The 22,357-nt window shown below is 45.9% G+C and overlaps 5 protein-coding genes across 5 annotated transcripts; 2 read left to right on the plus strand and 3 right to left on the minus strand.

Annotated features, from left to right (window-relative positions):
- Window positions 1–6,601: 6,601 nt before the first annotated feature.
- Window positions 6,602–7,129, minus strand: LOC139833571 (uncharacterized). The gene has a single exon (XM_071823878.1). The coding sequence runs from the start codon at window positions 7,127–7,129 to the stop codon at window positions 6,602–6,604; it is 528 nt and encodes a 175-aa protein (XP_071679979.1).
- Window positions 7,130–9,127: 1,998 nt separating this feature from the next.
- LOC127311740 (uncharacterized) lies at window positions 9,128–11,678 on the plus strand. The gene is made up of 5 exons (XM_051342204.2): window positions 9,128–9,676; window positions 9,936–10,184; window positions 10,267–10,947; window positions 11,026–11,128; window positions 11,227–11,678. The coding sequence occupies exons 1-5, from the start codon at window positions 9,212–9,214 to the stop codon at window positions 11,475–11,477; spliced, it is 1,749 nt and encodes a 582-aa protein (XP_051198164.1). The 5' UTR covers window positions 9,128–9,211; the 3' UTR covers window positions 11,478–11,678.
- A 52-nt stretch (window positions 11,679–11,730) lies between these two features.
- LOC127311741 (uncharacterized) lies at window positions 11,731–13,889 on the minus strand. Its single transcript, XM_051342205.2, has 5 exons — window positions 13,308–13,889; window positions 13,133–13,243; window positions 12,819–12,971; window positions 12,359–12,597; window positions 11,731–12,261 (listed from the first exon to the last, which is right to left on the minus strand). Exons 1-5 carry the CDS (start codon window positions 13,825–13,827, stop codon window positions 11,938–11,940), a joined length of 1,347 nt encoding a protein of 448 aa, XP_051198165.1. The 5' UTR covers window positions 13,828–13,889; the 3' UTR covers window positions 11,731–11,937.
- Window positions 13,890–15,584: 1,695 nt separating this feature from the next.
- Window positions 15,585–16,224, plus strand: LOC127311739 (plastocyanin, chloroplastic). Its single transcript, XM_051342203.2, has one exon. The coding sequence runs from the start codon at window positions 15,652–15,654 to the stop codon at window positions 16,114–16,116; it is 465 nt and encodes a 154-aa protein (XP_051198163.1). The 5' UTR covers window positions 15,585–15,651; the 3' UTR covers window positions 16,117–16,224.
- A 168-nt stretch (window positions 16,225–16,392) lies between these two features.
- LOC127311738 (BTB/POZ domain-containing protein At2g30600) lies at window positions 16,393–21,714 on the minus strand. Its single transcript, XM_051342202.2, has 13 exons — window positions 21,477–21,714; window positions 20,262–21,082; window positions 19,832–20,164; window positions 19,489–19,716; window positions 18,844–19,005; window positions 18,040–18,252; window positions 17,894–17,941; window positions 17,751–17,809; window positions 17,538–17,670; window positions 17,376–17,450; window positions 17,205–17,285; window positions 17,053–17,121; window positions 16,393–16,956 (listed from the first exon to the last, which is right to left on the minus strand). The coding sequence occupies exons 2-13, from the start codon at window positions 21,063–21,065 to the stop codon at window positions 16,738–16,740; spliced, it is 2,424 nt and encodes an 807-aa protein (XP_051198162.1). The 5' UTR covers window positions 21,066–21,082; window positions 21,477–21,714; the 3' UTR covers window positions 16,393–16,737.
- Window positions 21,715–22,357: the final 643 nt, after the last annotated feature.

Raw genomic sequence — 22,357 nt, forward strand, 5'->3', positions numbered from 1 at the left:
TATCAGCACCTTTCCTATCTACAATATGTAAATCAAATTCTTGCAAAAGAAGTATGTGACGCCCCGGAACCGGTACCATGAGGATCCCAGCGAACCCGCCGAAATCCGCATGATATCGATTCAGAGACGCCCTCCGACACGACGTGCGCGAAGAATCACACACGTGATGCCAGAGGAATTAACACGAGCGGTAACATTACAACAGGATTACAATAGAGCCCACAAGATACATATATTACAACAATGACTCCAACGAGTCAAGATACAAATATACAATACAAAGATCCAAATCATACAGAAGATCAAATATGTCCGAGTACGGACAAGATACAAATTGGACTAAGAGTCCCTGAAGATAACCAATGGCGTCCATAACCCTGCCCAGGCCAAGCTGGAAGGGTAACCTTGCTAACGTCGTCATCTCGTACCTGTCAAAGTCGGGCCATCGGTTGCCGACAAAAGGGGGAAGAGACAAAAAGAAAGAAAGGCGAGGGTAAGTACCATTGGCACGTACTTGCGAGACAAGACCAGCTATGCTCGCTGGTGGGCGGTATAAACTTCACCCGGCTATATATGGAGTTTAGCGGCAGCAAAGTTACTATCCAATAGAGACACGCTACAACATCCGTCTACTCAGAGAAGATAAGAGAGCGCACAAGGTAACAGATAAATACTACACAAATATAACCCAGCCAAATACACATATCCCCTTCAACAAAGCGAAGAGGCAATGTAAAAGGCACTCCACGGTTGACAATTTTATTATATGTTGGTTGTAGTAATGCAATATTGCTATGCAAGTTATTATCAAATTATTAGCAACAAGATAACAGTGTAAGTTGTTCTATGATCAAGCTATACAATTCCAAGTCGTCCATAACCGCGGACACGGCTTATCGATAAGATGTACACCCTGCAGGGGTTGCCCAAATGTAACCATACGCATGCTCGAACCCACTTACTACAGGTGGAGTCTCACAACAAGACCGTTCCCAATGCAAGAGAAAGTTTAATGGGAGCCACCCAACTAAGCTACCCGTGACAAAGTTCGGCCGTACTCCGATACGGACCCAGAGGTTTGCGACATAGTCCAAAGCGGGCACTTACGACCGTGCACAAGATAAGTCTATCCGCGTTATGAGTACGAAGATGAAATAAACACCCGAAGGCAACAAGAAGTAAATCGTGCATCGTGCATATGGGCAAATAAAACCAAGGTTGTGGCTCCCAATAAACAGACTCGAGGAAAGGTAGTGGGTGATGGGGGTCCCATTCCCCCACGTACGGGTAGAGCACTGAATCTCAGAACAGATAACAAGAACTCGGGTCCTAGGGGACATTAGCGAGTCAAAGTTCCGATGCTTTCGCAAAGGGGCTCACAGATGCCTCTGCTTACAATTTTAGTTGTTAACAATAAAGTAAAGTGTGATTATCTCCAACAAAAGATATAGCATGTGATAACCTCCCAACAAGATATCCCGAACATCTCGAGATATCAACAAGACCCTAAACTCGCCTACGACTCGCAAAGCTGGCAAACAACAAACAATAGGTAGGGCGAGGAGGTGTATCTCGGACATATAGGTAACAGGTGGATAGGACACGTGACACAACAGAATCGCAACACAAGGATAGCAATAGATCAAAAGAGCATGTAAAAGTAAAATAGGTGAAGGGGTGGGCTCGCCTGTGAAAAGCTGTAGAAGAACTTGTCGTATCTCTCAACACCACTTCGTGATCCTATCCGTGAAGAAGCAAATGCTGAAACACACAACGTATGCAATCTTACTACTACGGATAAAGAACCAGCATGATGAAGATGATATGCATGACATGGCAGATATGGTGCAATGCAACTTATTCATATTAATCGGAGTCGGAACCCCGGACAAGCAAATTAGGTTGGAGTTGCATTTTCTACCGACAAATTTAAGTGTTGATTAACATGGCATAGACATGGCAAGGGTGAGCTACTTCAAAGTTAAACGGAGCGGGGAAACCTTAGTCGGATATCCGAAATACTCCGCATATATGTGAGGTGGAAATGCACAACTATCAACGCTCGACATGATGCGAGAAGCAAACAGGCATAAGAATGGCATATTCATGTTCAGCACATTTTTCTGATCAATTTTCATATAGAACACTTTTTATTTCGAATTACCATTTAAAAGTTATTAGCAGATTAGCTTTTATTATTTAAAATAGATAAACAGATTTTATTTTTATTAGAAAAGGACCCAGAAACAATTTCATACGGGGAGGACCCCGGGTTAGTTTGAATTAGTTACAGGGGGTTTTGATGAAAAACATCCGCGCCAGGGGCTGCGGGTTAGCTGACAAAAAGGCACAGGGGGTTTTCTGCAAGATGTAACAGATCTGGATCTGGGTGCGGTTTCTCACCGTGGGTTCAGCTAGCCTGAGGCGATGACGGGTGGGGTCGGATGGTGACGTGGCTGCCAGCGTGGCGAAGTGTGCGTGCACGCCCACAGGCTGTTTGACGCGGGGGCGATGCCGGGCCCGGCGAGGGGAGCGGCGGTGACCACCTGCGGGCGGCGCGCGTGCGAGCGCTGCAGGGCGCCCCAGGAAGCGAGGCCGGGCGCGTTGGACGCGTCTCGCCGGCGCGGATCAGGTGGAGGTGGTGTTGTCGTCGGGGAGCGCCGGAAGTTCGCCGGCGACGGACATCTGCGGACAGCGGCGTCGGCCACAAAGGTGAGGAGGAGAAATAGGAAGCAAGGAAGGGGAATAAGATGTCCACGAGGTGCGAGATCTCACCAGCGTGCTCAACATGTCCACGGTGGAGCAGGAGGAGGGAGGCGGCGCCGGAATTCGGCGTTTTTCCCGCCGGAGATGAAGAAGGGAACGGCGAATTTGGCGGCATCTGAGAGCGCCCGGGCTCAATTCGTTGCGCCAGGAGGAAGAGCTCGGCGAGGCGCACCCGCCAGTGCCCTCAGAGCGGCGAGGGGAGGCCGGAGACGGTGGCGCCATGTGTGTACCGTGGGGGGGAGCTCCGGTGGTGGAAGAAGAGAAGAGAGGGGAAAACTTGCTGGCGGCGCGAGGAGGGTAAAGGGGAGAGGCTAGGGTTTCCAGGGACCTCGAGGAGGGGATAAGAAGGGAAAGGGGAGCAGGTGGGGCGCGCGGTGGTGGTGGGGAGGACCACGGCACCCTCACGCCATGTGCGTGCCGAGCTGGAAAGCGAGGACGACGACCACGGGAGAAGCAGCGTACCGCTTCGGTCCAGACGGGCTGGGCCGCAAAGTGGAGCTGGGCCGCGCGGTGGAAGGAGGGAGATGCAGACCGCCGGGGTGGTTAGCTAGGTAGGCTGCTGGGCTGCTCTGGGTAGATAGGGTCCAGGATAGGAGGGAGAGGGGTTTTCTCTTTTAAAAAAAAACATGTTTCTTTATTTATTTTGAAAACTGGTTTGAAGCAAGATTAAATTCAAAATCAATTTTGAATTTAGACAGAGATGGGTGGGGAGAGAAAACAAAATAATTAAAATAATAGTTTTATCTTAGCGTTTGTCAAATGAAAAGAAAAGAGTATGTTTAATAAAACCATATGAGAGGAAGAAACAAATTAATTAGGGTTTATAAAATAAATTTTATTTTATTTTGTGAAACCATGGATGATATGATGCATATGCCATGATGAACTTGGAACGACACGGAAAAACAAGCAACGGAGAAAAATCTAATATTGGGTTTTTCCGGGTCGTTACAAACGACACCACTAACAAGGAACCTCGCCCCGAGGTTCCACGTCAAGCCAAGGGGGAGTTGGTTAACTATCGAGTCTTCTTGTACAATGTTGACAATCACCCGACCTCAAGGTGGAACCTTCTTCTGGCGAAGTGTTGATCTTCTCGACACCACTAACAAGAATTATTGCTCCATGTTGATCGGCGACACCACTAACAAGAAATTGATCTTCCGCTGTTGATGATGCGCTTCTGTCGGATCCTCCGAAGATCGGACCTAATAGGTGAAAGGCATAGATCGTCCAACCCGCGTCGGAACCTAAGACTCAAAGAAACTCAGATAAGAGAGAAGACTCAAAACTCGCATAGATAAGAGGAGAAAGAATATAGGTAAGGAGAAAAATCAGAGCTAATCAGATCTATCCAACGATTTTAGAAAATAGTTTTGAAACTAAACACAACGTCCGTTCGCAAGGTTATCCTACAGGCTGGACTAGTGGGGTATCGTCAACCTGGCTCTGATACCAACTTGTGACGCCCCGGAACCGGTACCATGAGGATCCCAGCGAACCCGCCGAAATCCGCATGATATCGATTCAGAGACGCCCTCCGACACGACGTGCGCGAAGAATCACACACGTGATGCCAGAGGAATTAACACGAGCGGTAACATTACAACAGGATTACAATAGAGCCCACAAGATACATATATTACAACAACGACTCCAACGAGTTAAGATACAAATATACAATACAAAGATCCAAATCATACAGAAGATCGAATACGTCCGAGTACGGACAAGATACAAATTGGACTAAGAGTCCTGAAGATAACCAATGGCGTCCATAACCCTGCCCAGGCCAAGCCGAAAGGGTAACCTTGCTAACGTCGTCATCTCGTACCTGTCAAAGTCGGGCCATCGGTTGCCGACAAAAGGGGGAAGAGACAAAAAGAAAGAAAGGCGAGGGTAAGTACCATTGGCACGTACTTGCGAGACAAGACCAGCTATGCTCGCTGGTGGGCGGTATAAACTTCACCCGGTGTGGAGTTTAGCGGCAGCAAAGTTACTATCCAATAGAGACACGCTACAACATCCGTCTACTCAGAGAAGATAAGAGAGCGCACAAGGCAACAGCAGCAACAACAACAAGACCAAAGCAACAAAGAATAACAACAACAACAACAAGACCAAAGAATAAAGAACAAGAATAAAGAATAAAGCAACAACAACAACAACAACAACAACAACAACAACAACAACAACAACAACACCAACAACAACACCACCAACAACAACAACAACAACAACACCAACAACAACACCAACAACAACAACAACAACAACAACAACAACAACAAAGTTTTTATTCCCAAATAAGTTGGGGTAGTCTAGAGGTGAAACCCATAAGATCTCGTAACCAACTCATGGTTCTGGCACATGGATAGCAAGCTTCCATGCAGCTCTTTCCATGGCTAGTTCTTTGGTGATACTCCAATCCTTCATATCTCTCTTTACGGACTCCTCTCATGTCTACCCCGTCCTCTCTTGACATTATCTGCACGCTTTAGCCGTCCACTATGCACTGGAGCTTCTGGAGGCCTACGCTGAATATGCCCAAACCATTTTAGACGATGTTGGACAAGCTTCTCTGCAATCGGTGCTACCCCAACTCTATCTCGTATATCATCATTCCGGACTCGGTCTTTCCTCGTGTGGACACACATCCATCTCAACATGCGCATCTCCGCCACACCTAACTGTTGAACATGCCACCTTTTAGTCGGCCAACACTCAGCGCCATACAACATTGCGGGTCGAACCACCGTCCTATAGAACTTTCCTTTTAGCTTTTGTGGCACTCTCTTATCACAAAGATTGCTAGAAGCTTGACGCCAATTCATTCATTCGGCTTTGATCCAGTGATTCACATCTTCATCAATATCCCCATCCTTGTGCAGGATTGACCCCAAGTATCGAAAGGTGTCCTTCTGAGGCACCACCTGCCCATCCAGGCTAACCTCCTCCTCCTCGTGCCTAGTAGTACTAAAACCACACATCATGTACCTAGTTTTAGTTCTACTAAGTCTAAAACCTTTCGATTCCAAGGTTTGTCTCCATACTTCTAACTTCCTATTGACCCATGTTCGACTATCATTGATTAGGACCACATCATCCGCAAGCATACACCATGGGATATCTCCTTGTATATCCCTTGTGACCTCATCCATCACCAAATAAAATAGATAAGGGCTTAAAGTTGACCCCTGGTGTAGTCCTATTTTAACCGGGAAGTCATCGATATTGTCATCTCTTGTTCGAACACTTGTCACAACATTATCGTACATGTCCTTGATGAGGGTAATGTACTTTGCTGGGACTTTGTGTTTCTCCAAGGACCACCACATGACGTGTCGGGGTATCTTATCGTAGGCCTTTTCCAAGTCAATGAAGAGCATATGCAGGTCCTTCTTTTGCTCCTTGTATCTCTCCATGATTTTTCGTACCAAGAAGATGGCTTCTATGGTCGACCTCCTAGGCATGAAACCAAACTGATTTTCGGTCACGCTTGTAATTCGTCTTAAACGGTGCTCAATGACTCTCTCCCATAGCTTCATTGTGTGGCTCAAAAGTTTAGTTCCACAGTAGTTAGTACAACTCTGAACACCCCCTTTGTTCTTGAAGATTGGTACTAATATATTGCGTCTCCAATCTTCTGGCATCTTTTTTTCCCGAAAAATGGAGTTGAAGAGCTTAGTTAGCCATACTATCGCTATGTCTTTGAGGCCTCTCCACACCTCAAGGGATACAATCAGGGCTCATTGCCTTGCCTCCCCTCATCCTTCTTAACGCTTCCTTGACCTCAGACTCCTGGATTCGCCGCACAAAACGCCCACTGGTATCATCAAAAGAGTTGTCCCAGTTCAATGGTAGAGCTCTCAGTCTCCCCATTGAATAGCCCGTCGAAGTACTCCCGCCATCCATGCTTAATCTCCTTGTCCTTCACTAGGAGCTGGTCTGCTCCGTCCTTGATGTATTTGACTTGGTCAACATTCCCCGTCTTCCTCTCTCGGATCTTGGCCATCCTATAGATGTCCTTTTCGCCTTCCTTTGTGCCTAACAACTGGTAGAGGTCCTCATACGCCTGACCCCTTGCTTCACTCACAGCTCGCTTTGCGGCCTTATTTGCCATCTTGTACTTCTCCATGTTGTCCGCACTCCTATCCAGGTACAGGCGTATGAAACATTCCTTCTTCTCCTTAATATCCTTCTCGACATTAGTGTTCCACCACCAGGTATCCCTAACTTCGCTTCTACTTCCCCTCGACACTCCAAACTCCTCTGAGGCCACCTTATGAATACAGGTTGCCATCTTCATCCACATATTGTCTGCATCACATCCTTCCTCCCAAGGGCCCTCCTTAATGACCATCTCCTTGAACGTCTGAGCTATCTCCCCTTGAGCTTCTACCACTTCATTCTAGCAACTTTCGCACACTTACCCCGCTAGGCACGAAGTCGAAAGCGGAAGTTAGCCACCACAAGCTTATGCTGATGGAAAACACTCTCTCCAGGTATCACCTTACAATCTAGGCACGCACTCCTGTCTTCTCTCTTTGAGAGGATGAAGTCAATCTGGCTACTGTGGTGGCCACTACTAAAAGTCACTAGATGTGATTTTCTATTTTTAAAGAGGGTGTTAGCTACGATCATGTCGTACGCTAAAGCAAACCTTAGGACATCTTCCCCTTCTTGATTCCTGATGACATAGCCAAAGCCCCCATGCACCCCTCAAAACCTATGTTAGATGTACCCACATGGCTATTAAGGTCTCCTCCTATGAAGAGCTTTTTGCTACTAGGCACACCCCTAACCAAGTCCTCTAGGCCTTCTCGGAACCCCCTCTTGGTGTTCTCATTGTGGCCTATTTGCGGGGCATAAGCGCTAATAATATTGAGAACTAAGTCCCCAACTACCAGCTTGACCAAGATAATCCAGTCTCCACATCTCTTGACGTCTACCACTCCAGATTTGAGGCTCTTGTTGAGCAAGATGCCTACTTTAAACTGTTTGGAGCCATTCCCGTATACCACAGCTTGAAGCCGGTATCCTCTACCTCCTTCGCCTTCTGTCACCTCCACTTGGTCTCCTAGACGCAAAGGATATCAACACCTCTCCTCACCGATGTATCAACTAGCTCCCGAAGCTTACCTGTCAGCGACCCTACGTTCCAGCTACCTAATCGAAACCTCCTAGGCTCGGCTAGCTTCCTTACCCTTCGCACTCGTCGAGTCAAATGCGAAGATCCTTGCTTATTTCCCACTACACCCGGGCGCCGATGTAGCGCGCCACTAAGGATGCGACGACCCGATCCTTACTCACTTGCCACCGTATCTAGATCAAGATACGGCGCGCCACCTAGGGGGTGACGACCCAGCCCTTGCCCATTTGACACCACACCCAGGTTATGGTACGTCGCTAAGAGGGTTACGCCCCAACAAAAATCTTTTAGATTTCATCTCCATAAGAGTGGCTGGATTTTTTTTACGTTGGCTCGCCAAGCCTATCACAACCCTCCTCCTTTAACCGGGGCTTGGGACCGACTATGTTGGGACAACGTAGGCGGAGTTTGGTTGCAGATTGAGCCACACTTCAAAATTCTGATTTTACAAAATCATTTTCTATCATGGAAATTGTTGGAAAATGATTATGACACCTTATGATTGCCACACCGTTTCCAAACAAATGTCATAGTTTACAGTAAAAGAAGAGTTCTTTATATAAATACATCATGTAAGGCATAAGTTACCCACTTATGTGGATATGTTTTTGCATATGTGTAGGAAAAAGACAAACATTGTTGACGTTATTGGCATTAATGAGAAATGAGAAAATTTAAAAAGTTCCGTATCAGAAATCATTTATCTGATTTAAGATCTATATACTAGTCGTGGCCGAATCTTTAAGACTAGATCTCACGTTGATATGTTTTAACAAATTTAATTTTTAATCCAAAAGTTACTCATCTCTAACTAGTCGTCGACGCGTCTGTTCTCGCCGCCGCCCGCCAGAACCCGCCGGTTGACACCCCGAATCCCATTCTGCACCACCACCAGCTTCATCCACCCATCATTGATGACCCAGCACGCGGGTAGGAAAGATCATGCCACCGGCGAGCGGTCGCCGGCAGCAGGAAGGAGGGGACGAGGAGGGAGGTTGGGGCGAGCTAGGGTTCGAGCGCGGACGCTATGCGAAACGTTTCACTTCCTTTTGGGCCGAATTTTTCCCTTGTTGCGCCTTGTCAGCAAGGAAGCTTTTCCCAGCGGGATTTGATCTGAACGAAATAATAATTCTCACATGCGCAAAGAAAAAAAAAACTCACCTGAAGAGGTAACCCCAGTTTATTATGGAAAAAAAAAAGGAAAGAAGAAAAACGATCTACCAGGAGTGGGTGAGTGTGCTGGTCTTTGCTCTGCTTCCCCTCGAAGAGAAAGGGAAAGTGAAAGTGACGACGATGTCTACAGTGGAGGAAGCTGCGGCGGCGGCGGCGGTGCTGCCGGTGGGCTTCCGTTTCCGCCCGACGGACGAGGAGCTGGTTCGGCACTACCTCAAGGCCAAGATCGCCGGACGTCCCCACCCGGACCTCCTGGTGATCCCGGACGTGGACCTGGCCACCGTGGAGCCGTGGGACCTCCCCGCCAGGTCCGTCATCAAGTCCGACGACCCCGAGTGGTTCTTCTTCGCCCACCGCGACCGTCCCAAGTACCCCGGCAAGAACCCCCGCTCCAACCGCTCCACCGCCGCCGGGTACTGGAAGGCCACCGGCAAGGACCGCCTCATCCGCTCCCCAAAAGGTGCCCTCATCGGCATCAAGAAGACCCTCGTCTTCCACCGCGGGAGGGCGCCGCGCGGCCACCGCACCGCCTGGATCATGCACGAGTACCGCACCACCGAGCCCCACTTCGAATCGGGCCAAAACGTAAGCAAATCGAATCCCCTCTTATTTTTTCCTTTGCTCCCATTTCATTCAGTTGTTATGCGAAATACTCCGTATTTCATTTCATCACTTGTTTCTTAGTTGTTTCTATTGTGGATGTGCTAGCTTAGAAGTACTATATATGTGCAGTCAGTATAGCTCGTCCACTTTGTCATAACAATATGCCATGACAAACTTACAACCGAAACCTAAACCTTATAGTATATAGCTGGATGACTATCCAAATTCTATGTTTGTTCAGGGTAGCTTCGTTCTCTACCGCCTGTTCAACAAGCACGACGAAGAAACCCCAGGATCCAATCCGGAGTCTCCATCCACGTCGTCTCGAGGCAACCTGCTACACGCTAACGACGCGGCCACAACCTCCATGAAAGAAGACAAAACTTCGCCATCTGATTTGAGCCAACTTAGTGAAACAGAATTAACTAAGGTTCACTCCACGGCCCAGCTTCATACAGCAGTTGGTGACACAGAGCAGGGAAAAGCTCAGGTGAATTACTTATTTTCCTAGGTTTGCTTCAATCTGTTCCGTATTTCATTTAATGAGAAAATATGCTTTTCATAAAACGTAGGAAGCTGCTTTCCTGGATGTGTTCACCCAGCTTCCAGATCTACAGGCCGAGCAAAGATATGAAGCATTCCCTACCATCAGTTCTCCGATGCGTCCTTACACGGATCACCCTTTCGTTGGCAACATGGGTGAGCAAGACTTCTCGCCATATTTGGACAGTATCACAGCTGAGCAGGATCTGCAGGACATGTTGCTTAATCCAGCCTATGCCAAAGAAGACAGTGGAAATGACGAGTTATATCCTATTGCTATAGTTGCATCATCGACTGACAACTCAAACAGCAATGCATCCCACTATCATAGTCACTGTGAACTATCATCCATGTTTCATCCTCAGAGAGAATCCACGAGCTCAGGCTCATGGACTCCTTATCCCCAATATTTGTTGAATTCTATGGTAGAACCGAGCAGAAGTGACATGTTAAATTCAAGTGCCTCCAATGGACAAGGGGATTGGGCAGCGGCACCTCCACAGCAGTCCACAGATGCAGAATTCATCGACCCACAAGGGATTGCTGCAAGAAGGATTCGCCTTGTGCGCGATGTTCATAGGGTCTCCGCCTCTCAGCCTATATTGACTTCTCATTTGGAAAGCGAAGATGAAGCTGGATCGTGTTGTAGCACAGGAAGTTCATCCAACAACCATGGCGAGGATCATATCAATCTAGATTCCCAAACTATGGTATGACTAACTTTCTATAATTTATTTATATAGTATTTACTCATATGGTACTCGGTGAAATAATATTGCCTTGCTTAGGCTGGAGATCTGATGCATATTCAGGACAGAGGGCATAACATCCCTACTAAACTAGTTTCTTCGGTGGAAGTTACAGATAAGCTCCAACATTTATCATTTAACGGTAAACTCTAAACGTTTAGTGTCAAAACAATGTTAGAATGGATCCATGTTCTACCATCCTGAGCTGCAACTGAGCTTTTGGTAAATTTTTTCCTGCAGAAAACATATTGGAACATATTAATCTGCCTCGTGGAGCGGGTCTCATGCAGAGGGTCAAACAGGAATCTGCTCAAAATGTGTGCCAAGGACTCCTGCAGAACAGCAACTGTGCGCCTGGAGAGCCATCTTCAGAAACAAGAAGACAGCCTACAGGTTCTGTTTTGCGGTCGCTATGGCTGACTCTCCTGGTGGTGGCCCCTTTGCTTATCTTGGTTGGGGTATGGAGATCGCTGAACTACTGGCTGTTGTAAATGCTTCCTGAGTGTTTGTAAATATTTTCATTAGGTTTAGGAACATCAGTTATTTTTGTAATGTAGTCAATTCATGTTCTAGCTACTTACAACTTCCCTATGTAAATCATTCACTTGCCAGTTTCAGGACATTCACAACACAACTTGGAAGTCTATTTGAACTTTGTTTCCCAGACCCTTTATACATCGCCCTATTTTGAATGTGTTGGAATCATTCCCATCAGCAGAACAAGAACTCAGTGACAGACAAAACTAAAAAGGACAAGGCCACCGTGAAAATAACTTAGTTTCAGTGACATACAAAACTAAAAAGGACAATGCGACTGTGAAAATAACTCAGTTTCAGTGACATATAAAACTAAAAAGGACAACAAGGCCACGGTGAAAATTGATGGTTGATCAGAGTCGAGCTCGATCTACTACCAGATTGGAAAAAAATCTATCTATCACAGTACAATCGTTACATGTATTGGAGGACAAACACACCGAAAGCGATCCCAAGGAAAGTAGCGATGGCAATTCCAAAAATGCCAGCTAGAATCCCTGGAACCATCAAAGATGCCCAGCCCTTCGTGGTGGCCATCCCGCATGCCGTGGTTGGGCCGCCTACGTTTGCATTCGACGCTATCAGCAACAGCTTGTCCTCAAATCCAAGCAGCTTCCCAGCACCCATAATCAGCAGCAGATGCACAGTGATCTGCACGAACGCGAACGCAAATATGCCAGGAGTCGTGTTGATGACATTGCTGATGCTTCCATTAGCACCCACAACAGCAAAGAACACCTACAACATTCATTGTGAGGAGGGAGGAAGCAAAACCCTAAATAGCTTAGTTGCAGCATTTCGAACTGAGCAAAGCTCAGACGGAGCAAGTACTTGCCTGCATCAGAATCACTGCCAAGGCCTCGCCTGAAGGAGCAAGCTTTCCGATGTGAGAGGGAAACAATGTTGCCAATGATACAACGATTGCTGTTATGCAGGGAAGGCTTCCCCCTTGTATGCCCAGCAAGCTCGTCATATATTTGCCTGCTTTGCATATCGCAAAGGACACAGCCAATGCTGTTGCACTTTGCAAAACAGGCAACTTATCACCAGCAGCTGTAGCAGGTTCACTGTCTCCTGAAGTCCATAAAAATATCAACATAGTTTAGATTGTATTCTAGGTCAGTAATGACTGAGCGGAAAGCAAGCTGTTATTATTCAAGTTTCATATCAGAATAATAGAAGTTTTGAGACCTTGGGTTTTCCTTCTTCTGGAGGATTTCGAACAAATTAGGACAAGTTAAGATTTGAACTGACGAAATACGCAAAATAACTCTGAACATGAGAATGTGACTGACCTATGGACTGCATCGTTTCTGCTGGAATCTTAGCAGCTAATGCGAAAAGCGTAGTAAAATAGAGTGCACAGATAACATTGTCAGCAGCTAGCCCTGCAGCCAACACGGATGGAGAAACCTGGAGAGCTTCTGAAACAGCAACGTAGTTGACAGCTGAAGGAGGAAAACGACGCCAGTTAACACGAGAGAATTTAGTTACCGAGAGTACTTTTCCCAATATCAATATGTTGTGATGTGGAGCAATGCAAGTTTGTTAAGAAATATGAAAACTATCTCTCGAGTTACGCTAACGAGTGAGTGAAGTGAGGACTGGCCTCCTCCTATATGTCGGCTCATGAGAGCGGCCGCAATCTTCCAGTTATCATTTCCCAGCGATCGCATGGGCACGAGCAGGAAGGCCACAACCGTGCCGATCGTTGTCGCCACTGCCAAGATCGATACATTAGTGATTGAAACTGCAGATCGAGAAGAGGCAAGCAGGTAGCGTACCGGATCCGAGGAGGAAGGCGAGGAGGAGGGCGCCGGTGGAGCGGAGGACGCGGCGGAGGTCGGCGGTGAAGAGGAGGAGCGGGACGGCGAGCGGGAGGAGGTAGTCGTACACGACGCGGTAGGCGGGGGCGTCCGCGGCGACGAGGCCGGCGGTGCTGGCGGCGAGGCCGAGGAGCACGGTGACGAGCGCGCCGCTGAGGGCCTTCCCGGCGCGGGTGTTCTTCTCGGACCAGATGCCCAGGGCGGCGGTGGCGAGGAGGACGGTCCAGTTGCCCCAGTGGTCGGAGGCGGCAATGAGGGGCAGGGAAACAGCATGGGGCAGGGCTCGGACTCGGAGGAGCGGCGTCGGGCGGCGGCGTCGGGATGTGTGGCAAAGCGGGGTAGTGGTGGCGCTGCAGCTGCAGCTGCTACGGGCACCGGCGGTACGAGGAGAAGAGAGGTGGCGAGCTGAGTTCAGTGGGAAGAAGAAGAAGAAGGCCTGCGTCGGCGTCGGCGTCGGCGTCGGCGTCGCGGTGGCCATCGCATTCGATGGTCAACGCCCCTGCTTCCTCCTTCCGGTTGAAATGAATTCCTTTGATGACTACTCAATGCAAGAGTTTTTTTTTATATCGGTATACTTAAAAGTTTTAAACATTATACCTAGTAGTATCTGCATATCTAAGATCTAGTAGAAGTTACAACCATAAAACAAACATATTCTCGAAGAATAAGTGTTCAGTAGTCCTTTAAATTTGTAGATCCCGTTGGTATCCATGTTGGAAAAAAATTTCTCTCGCCGTGTTTTCTAACAGTGTAGACACTTGGGGTTCCACACGCTATAGAGACGACTATAAACGAAGCGTACCTGTGCACGGGTAAATGACCTGCATAAGAGAGTATTAAAAACCTTGTTATTTCTACATAATCAAAGCGACCAAATAACTGCAATCGTTCCCACAAATAACTAGCTTAAACCTAGGTTCAACACCATTAAACCAGTTGCTGAATATATTCGCGACGCTCTTTGGTGGATATAAGATCGAATCTATGACCATATAGATCTCGTAAATTTGCATCCGAAGAATAAGTGTTCAATAGTCTCGTCGCTGTGCTAGAAGATACACACATTTTTACTTCCACGCCAATTAGATTTTGCAAGGTTATCTTTACTAAAAATTACTTCTAGGCAAAGGTACCACGTAAAAATCTTAGTTTTAAGTGGTATCTTCATCTTCCAAATCTTCGAATTATTATCAACGAATTATTATCAATTGCAATTGGATTTGACTAAAGTCGTGTACATAGAATTCACGGAGGATTTACCACTCTTATTGAGATTCCAACGAGATACACTGCGTGAATTGGACTGAATCTTGAATCCAAGTGTCGTAACAAATCATTCTAAACAACATATTAGGTGGGAAAGTTTTCATCACCTTAGCAAGAGTACCGCTTTTGTAGCATACTCAATCCAAGTGCCGTTAGAAATCATTTCAAGATGTTTATCTAGGACTACCTTGCTGATGTTACCTGTCGTAAATGGATGATATTTGTGCAAACAATCTTCAACAACAAGACAGCAAAATATCTCAATTTGCACAAGAACAAGAAAGTGAGAAAAGGGATATGAAGCGGGCAGCTGGAGCTCCAACTCGTTGTACTGTTGTTGGTCACTCGGCTAGAACGTGTGATAAAGATCAAATGTGGAGCCTGAGAGGATGAGCACGATCTTGAGTTTGATTTCATGTGACCTCTCGTTTGGACTTGGTACACGGAGAGGCTGAAACTTGTAGTTTATGTTTATGCCGTCTAGTGCATAATTTTTAATTTGAATTGTTGCTTGAGATGTCTTTGATATTATATATGTATGATAAAGTATATTGTAGAAGCAGAAAATTGAGGAAAGCGGAAAAAATAAATGAAGTGGATGGATGGGGACGCCCTTGGAACTATGGTGAATTTTCCTACGTACTGTATTTGTCCAGATATTATTCATATATGGACCAATAGAGTAGACAAATGGCGCAGATCGAGTTTGCCCTGATCATATTTAGGAGGAGCAAGTACCCGGGAGCGGGAGTGGATCAGTGGATAGATGGTATATGTACGTACGTTGCAGTTGCAGACAACACGAAAATGAGATGATGCATCTGTGGACCATAATATCACAAGACGGGAGGTACAGTTACAGGATCATCTTCTATCATCTCAGCCGGCCAATGGGGCGCAGGCATTCAGATTTTGGTTGCATTCCTGTCCAACCAAACCGCTGCATATATACCATCCCTGTCCATAAAACCCACACTTCACCAGCACGCCCTACCTAGCTGCGCCACTCACTCGGTACTAACACCAGATCGGAGCAATGGCCGCCCTTTCCTCTGCAACCGTGACCGTCCCTTCCTTCTCCCGGGCCGCCGTTGCTCCCCGGAGCTCCAGCAGCAGGCTGGTGGTGCGCGCCTCCTTCAGCAAGGCCTGCGGCGCCGCCGCTGTGGCCGTGGCCGCCAGCGCCATGCTGGCGGGCGGCGCCATGGCGCAGGACGTGCTCCTCGGCGCCAACGGCGGCGTGCTGGTGTTCGAGCCCAACGACTTCAGCGTCAAGGCCGGCGAGACCATCACCTTCAAGAACAACGCCGGGTTCCCACACAACATTGTGTTCGACGAGGACGCCGTGCCGTCCGGCGTCGACGTCGCCAAGATCTCCCAGGAGGAGTACCTCAACGCCCCCGGCGAGACCTTCTCCGTCACCCTCACCGTGCCCGGGACGTACGGCTTCTACTGCGAGCCACACGCCGGAGCCGGCATGGTCGGCAAGGTCACCGTCAACTAAGCTTAGCTGTCTTGCTCTTGCCACCAAATTTGAACGTGCCAATCAATTGTACTACGATCTGTTTTATGTATTATAAGATCGATCGATCGATGAGCCTATTGTTTATAAGTACTCGCGCTCCTTCATACCATCATCATATAACAATCTGTTTATGTCTATATCTTCTTTGTTTTTGCAGCAACCTTTTGCTTTGCTTACTTACAGCACAGCTCAGCTAATTTCACTGTAGTAATTTGTATTCTTAACCACCATCTCAACTCACACTATTGCACTTCCTTCAAGCCAAGCAAAGCAAAGATATATTAACACTTGTAACAACATCTCAGCTTTTACAATTCGGCTTCCATCAGGACAGCATTTCGGTGTAAGCAAAATAAACAGAAAATGATACGGAGTAGTACATTTATTCCACTCAGATATATGCTTTCAAACTGTGTGTATGCTTCTGCCTATTTGGGTACTCAAGCTAGAGCTGTTTGTGTGTAACAGTTGATACAGTCTTGTCCTTCTCTGTAACATCTGGTTCGAAATCATCTTTTCACATGCTTGGCTGGCTTCATCTTTACATGTAACAAAACCAAGTAAGAGTAAACTTCCATGTACACTGTAACTCAGCCTCGTCTAGCGGAAGTAGCCATAGAGCTCCAGGAAGCAGATGCAGAGATTCCAGTTGTTCGACACACCGGCCGTTGGGCCTGTCAGAGCAAGCCTGAAGAACCGGAATGGCAACAGCGCAGATGGGCCAGTGATTGGCCATGACGCAAACTGGCCTGGATGGCAAATGGTCCGCTCGTCTTCATGGACACCAAGGCTTGTCCAGTTCTCACCGTCCATCGATCCCTGATCCACGCTCATGTCAACCCTTCATCTCTCGAAAGAAAATTCTCGCAAAATATATCTCGCAAAGGGGGGGAAAGAAAAGAAAAGGAAAGGTACCTGAAGAACCCAAGACCTCATAAACGTTCTGGAGCCATCCTGCCTCACCGTGTAGTAGTTGCACATAAGCTGCACAAACCCACACGATAACTTATTATTTTTGGCTCACATTAAACAAAATAACTTTTTTCCCCTTTCTTCAGATAAACAACCTGATGGTCCTGTCCAATGTCTACCATCCACCAAGAGCACTTCCTGCCATCATCATCACGGGGCCCAGCAAAGCAAGTCGCCTGATGTCATGTACCAACATGTGAACTTCATCCCGAGCAAGGGGACTAATAAATAATATGTTTGCCAAGCATTTCTAACAACATCAATACCTGGTAATTTTTTGAAACAAGAACCTTCGGATCTGTGTACCTTGAATTCGGGCTGCTTGCCATTACAGTGATATTCTAGTAGAACAAAATAAAGGCCACAATAAACTTGAGTAATTATGTTGAATACTCACAAAACACAAATAAAGCTTCTCCTTCTCTTACCTTGGCCAGAACAGGATTGATCCATTGGTGTTTCCCAAATGAAGTCCCAGCATAGTAGATTACACCATTGTTATCACCATCCGAAATATACTGAAGCTCCCTATAACTTGAGCGTCTATGTAGAAATCTCTCACTGGAAGGTTTAAGGTTTATAAATTTTCAGGCATACCTACAACTCTTACTGCAGTTGATCATACATTAACATATACTGACCATTTGTTTGCTGTCGGCATCCTCGGTCCAGCATTGGAGAACTCAACGGCTTCAGCAACCTGTTACACAAGATATCAGCTGTACTCTTCCTTTGTAGGATCTCATACCCTGACACACCACAAAAATGGACAGAAGTTACTAACCAACTTTCCGAACAGTTGTATGTGCTTTGCTAGGTTACTTTTCTCCATCTGCGGTGAAATAACAAGTGTTGTTAGCAGCTTAACAAGAAATTTCAGTGATAGGTAAAAACTGCTCCATGATAGGACAATACAACAGAAGGCAGTACCCGCTGAAGGAGAGACAGCTGCATTAGAGGGAAACGCACAAATGGTAGTAAATCATTGATGGCGGTAAGCCTCTCGCCAAAGAGTTGCTCTGGTGTCGAAGTGCTTAATAGTTTATCTACAGAATTCCAGTAACAAGTTTCAGAACCCTCCATGCACCATGTTAAGATGGCATCCAGAACCTTCTCTTCCGACGTCACAGTCATATCACCATGCTGTAAAATTACTACTATTATGAACAATGTTGACAAAAAAAAACTAGCTAAAATAAGGAGCAACATTAGTCCATTTAGGACAAATATTATTTTCAAGAAACTTAGCATGCAATTCTGAACATATGTTTTCAAATATTTAATCCTTAACTCAACTTCAATACATGCACCAGAGATACCACCGGTGTTCAGATTACTATGTTGGCAAAACTAAGATTTGAAGTACTGTAGTAAAAGTGGAGAACTTCACAATCTATACCTAAAACCACATGAGACTTTAAAAAAAAAAAATCTGAATGTGTAGGTTGATCAACAGAACCCACCCAGCATTTGCAAGATTAAAACCGGAAAAACTTGCTTGCGAGGTAAAATCCAACAATTAGACATGAAAAAAATTGTAGAGCTTCATCAGCGCTATTAAATTGTAAGTTGTTTCTAGTAAAACCGATGCACTTGTGGGAGGTGACACTTGAAGCAACCTATTACAGATTTTAAATGTGATGTTCAATCTCGATGGGCACCTTTATCTGACATGATTCATATTTGGCCCGACTGCTGGGCAATTGATCAAATGAAAACAGTATTCTAACTTGCCTGAAGAATATCCTTAAATGTTGCCTCATCTAACAACACAAAGTCCATGCAAGCAGTTGTGCAATAATCAAAGTGCGTTGCAAAATTCCGCTTGCAAATTTCTTCAAGCAGTTTACAAGACGCGATTGATGACACTGCTTGTAATACTGAACATACTGTGTCCTGCAATAAACTTTCAGGGGTCAGTCTACGCTGAGCCAGCTAGCAAGTTCACCAAATTTGCAGAAGCCATATCCCTTAAATTCGGAAAATAAGCTTCTTCCAGTAGGACACTCGAATCCTGCATGTATAATGCAGATGGAAAGTTGTATCAATATCTTAAAGACTTGATTTCTGAGGCCAATGACCCCACTTATTATTTGTCACGACCAGCACAGGCCCAGGCAAAGTCTTGAATAGCAACAGATAAAAGCTACATAGATTGCAATGAATAGACACTACAGAAGCCAATACTCAGTATTATTTTAGTTTTTTTAATACACGAACATAGCTACATGCAAAATGAAGTTTACAAAGTACTTTTGTACGAACAACAGTGCTCTATAATTTGGTGGTAATAAAGTGTTTATCATCAATAATCTTCAGCTCTACTAAATTGTACTATCAGTAACTTCTATCACTCTATATAAGAGAAAACAAAGGTACCTCTGAAAGGAATTCCATAATTCTTTTACAGCACTCAAACTGCAGAACAGTGATGCCGAACTGATCCGACAATAAGAGCAGCTGAACCAATACTGAAGTGATACACCGGTTATCGATTATGAGTTCCCCACTGTACATAAACTGAAGGAGGAGAGAAAACGCGTGAGCAGAAACATCTTCGAAAAATACATTCGGAGCTTTGCTTTCTTTCATCCCATTTGTGAACATCTGCATATGTACACCCACATCTTTGGTTATGCTAAGGTTGATGGATTATGCCAAAATGTGAATATTACAAGCTGACAAAGATTGGAAACAGATACAATGTGGAACAACAATGTACCTTGGTGAATGGCATGCTCCACAAGCTAAGGATGAGTTTGTGAGCCTGGGCAATGAGACCGTGTCCAGTAACAAAGATATTTATGTCACTATGTTCACCACTTGCAAGGAACTGTTTAATTTTTTGCACACACACTGGAGCCTTGAAAGGGAAATAGCCAACCTGATGAGCTTGAGATCCACTACTTGATACTTGTAAGTTGTTGCTAGAAGCAGAGAGTTTGTTACCCATCTTAGTCAAACAGTAGAGCATTTCTTCACAACGTTTTACCAACGGTTCAACTTTAAATTGTAAGCTCAACTCCAGCAGTGAATCCAGTTGCCAGTCTGCAATCTGAGTCGACACAAAAATAAGAGCACCATATACGTTAAATAGACAACACCTTTGCTCTGTTTCAAAAGAAGAGCATTTAAAACAAATCAAAGCTTACCTGAGTAGAACCTGCATAGATATACTCAAGAAGAGAGCGGAGAACTGGGTAGGAAACTGACGGAAGCACAATGGTAGATCCATTCATGGAGCTAAAATCAAACTCTCCGGAAGCGGCCAAGACAATTTTGTGCGCAGGGACAACCTTCCTTTCAGTGCCAACAACAAATATAGCATCGGAGAAATCCCAGCTCTCAAGAAAGTCCGAAATTAGCCTTTGCTCGCAGCCATCTTTTGGTTCTTGAGTTTTGGTATGGCCTCCTTCCCCATGCTGTTCAGCATAAGCATACTCGATTTGGCTCCAGAGGATGCTGTTCTGAGGAGCTGATGGAAGCACACTTATATTTCGATAGCCCACGTGCTTGTCCCAGCTGGACAACCCCACGTACTGAACATTTCGGTTGGGATCAGGGTCGAGCCACTGGAACAGAACGTTGTTGTTTGGATGCCTTCCTTGTCCAATGCTTATCAATCCATCGTAGATGCTGATCCAGTAGCTCTGGAAAGACGACGAGCGGCATAACCCGATACCAGCTTCATCGACAACGGTCCTTCCGTCCACTTCGATCTTCAATCTTTTGTTCCTATGGCTGCCCAAGATGACGGTGTAATGACGAGCGATGTCCATCCTGTAGTGGTAGTGCTGGCTCCCAAGCTGCTCGCGGAACACCAGGGTGACATCGTTCTGAGCAGACGCCTCGAACGCGATGCACCCGCGGCCGGCCTCGGCGAAACGGAACTCCTCGCCCCACGCGCATTCGAAGGGGGCGACTGTCAAGGATCTCTTTCTGTCCTCTACTCTCATTGTGCAAGTAGTTTTAACTGAAAGAGGGAGGACAACAGCACGTTGTACATCAAGAGCAATTGGATGCACAATATAGACAGAAAAATATGAGACTTGTAGTAAATCAATAACTCAGGAAGTAAAGAAGAAGAAACAAGACACAGAAATCATATCAAACAAGGAAGGGGCATGGCCTAGCAAGAGGTTTGAAATATGAAATATAACATGTTACTTTCTCCATCCTATAACATAAGATGTTATTACGCCAATAGGAAAAAACCCATCAGTGACAGGAAGAAACATATGGGTTGGATTCGTTTCCCCATGCACCCTAGTTTACAAAGATCCATTTCGTATACAGTCACTGCATCCAGATGGGATTTGTGGAGGTTAATCAGTTTGGGTTTGAGTATTAATCACTAAAACAAATACCTCGAATACCAGTCAGTGTCAAGGTTGCGGACGGGGTAGGGACGCGATGCGTTGGAGAGAACCAGAGGGGGAAGCGGCGATGGCGGTGGGGGGCACGGCGTCGGCGGCAGATGTGGGCACAACGGCGGTTGGTCGGATTGGAGCTTGAGAGAGGGATAGGGAGGGGATGATGGATGGTGGAGAGAGGAATTTTGTCTGACCTGTGTGATGCCAGTTCATGGACTTTTTTTGGGAGAGGGGGGATGGATCTTTTCTTTTATTATAGTAGGCGACAGATGAGCGACAGATAGGTTATCCTTATCCAAGAAAGTTTTTGTTTCACGTGATTCGGAAACGATGTTAGAGTTGAAGAAAAAATTCTATGAAATCTGCTGCAAATGCATCTGAAGGAGAAGTCATAAACAATCTATTTGGAAAAAAAAAATCTAAGTACTAATCATCCGAAATTTCTTTGTACTATCAAATAAGCCCAAGCCTATTTCATAACCTAATCTCACTGTGTAATTTTGTTATCGAAATGTTTCCAAATATTACTTTTAGTTGAATGCAGTTATTATGAAAAATGATAGTCAGTTAAATACTATATATCCTCGCCAAAAATGATAATCAGTTTGAAATAATAATTGATATAGAGTTTTAAAAAATTAACCTTGCACACAAAAAAAGGCATTTGTCTTATCACTTACAACAAAACAAAGTGGCTCGCTTGGTTGGGTATTTGAATACAGGAGGGTTGCACCACCAGCACTCTCACCCTTCACTGGCTTCCCTCCACCACCACCTCTCGAGTCGCCTTGCACGGGGCGACTCCAGAGGTTCCCCACCGGTCTCCTCGCGAGAGGTCGCCAATATCCTCCTCAAAGCTTTCGGCGACGGTGGTG

The sequence above is a fragment of the Lolium perenne genome, chromosome 7 (assembly GCF_019359855.2).
Source record: "Lolium perenne isolate Kyuss_39 chromosome 7, Kyuss_2.0, whole genome shotgun sequence".
In the NCBI taxonomy this organism is placed as follows: Eukaryota; Viridiplantae; Streptophyta; class Magnoliopsida; order Poales; family Poaceae; genus Lolium; species Lolium perenne.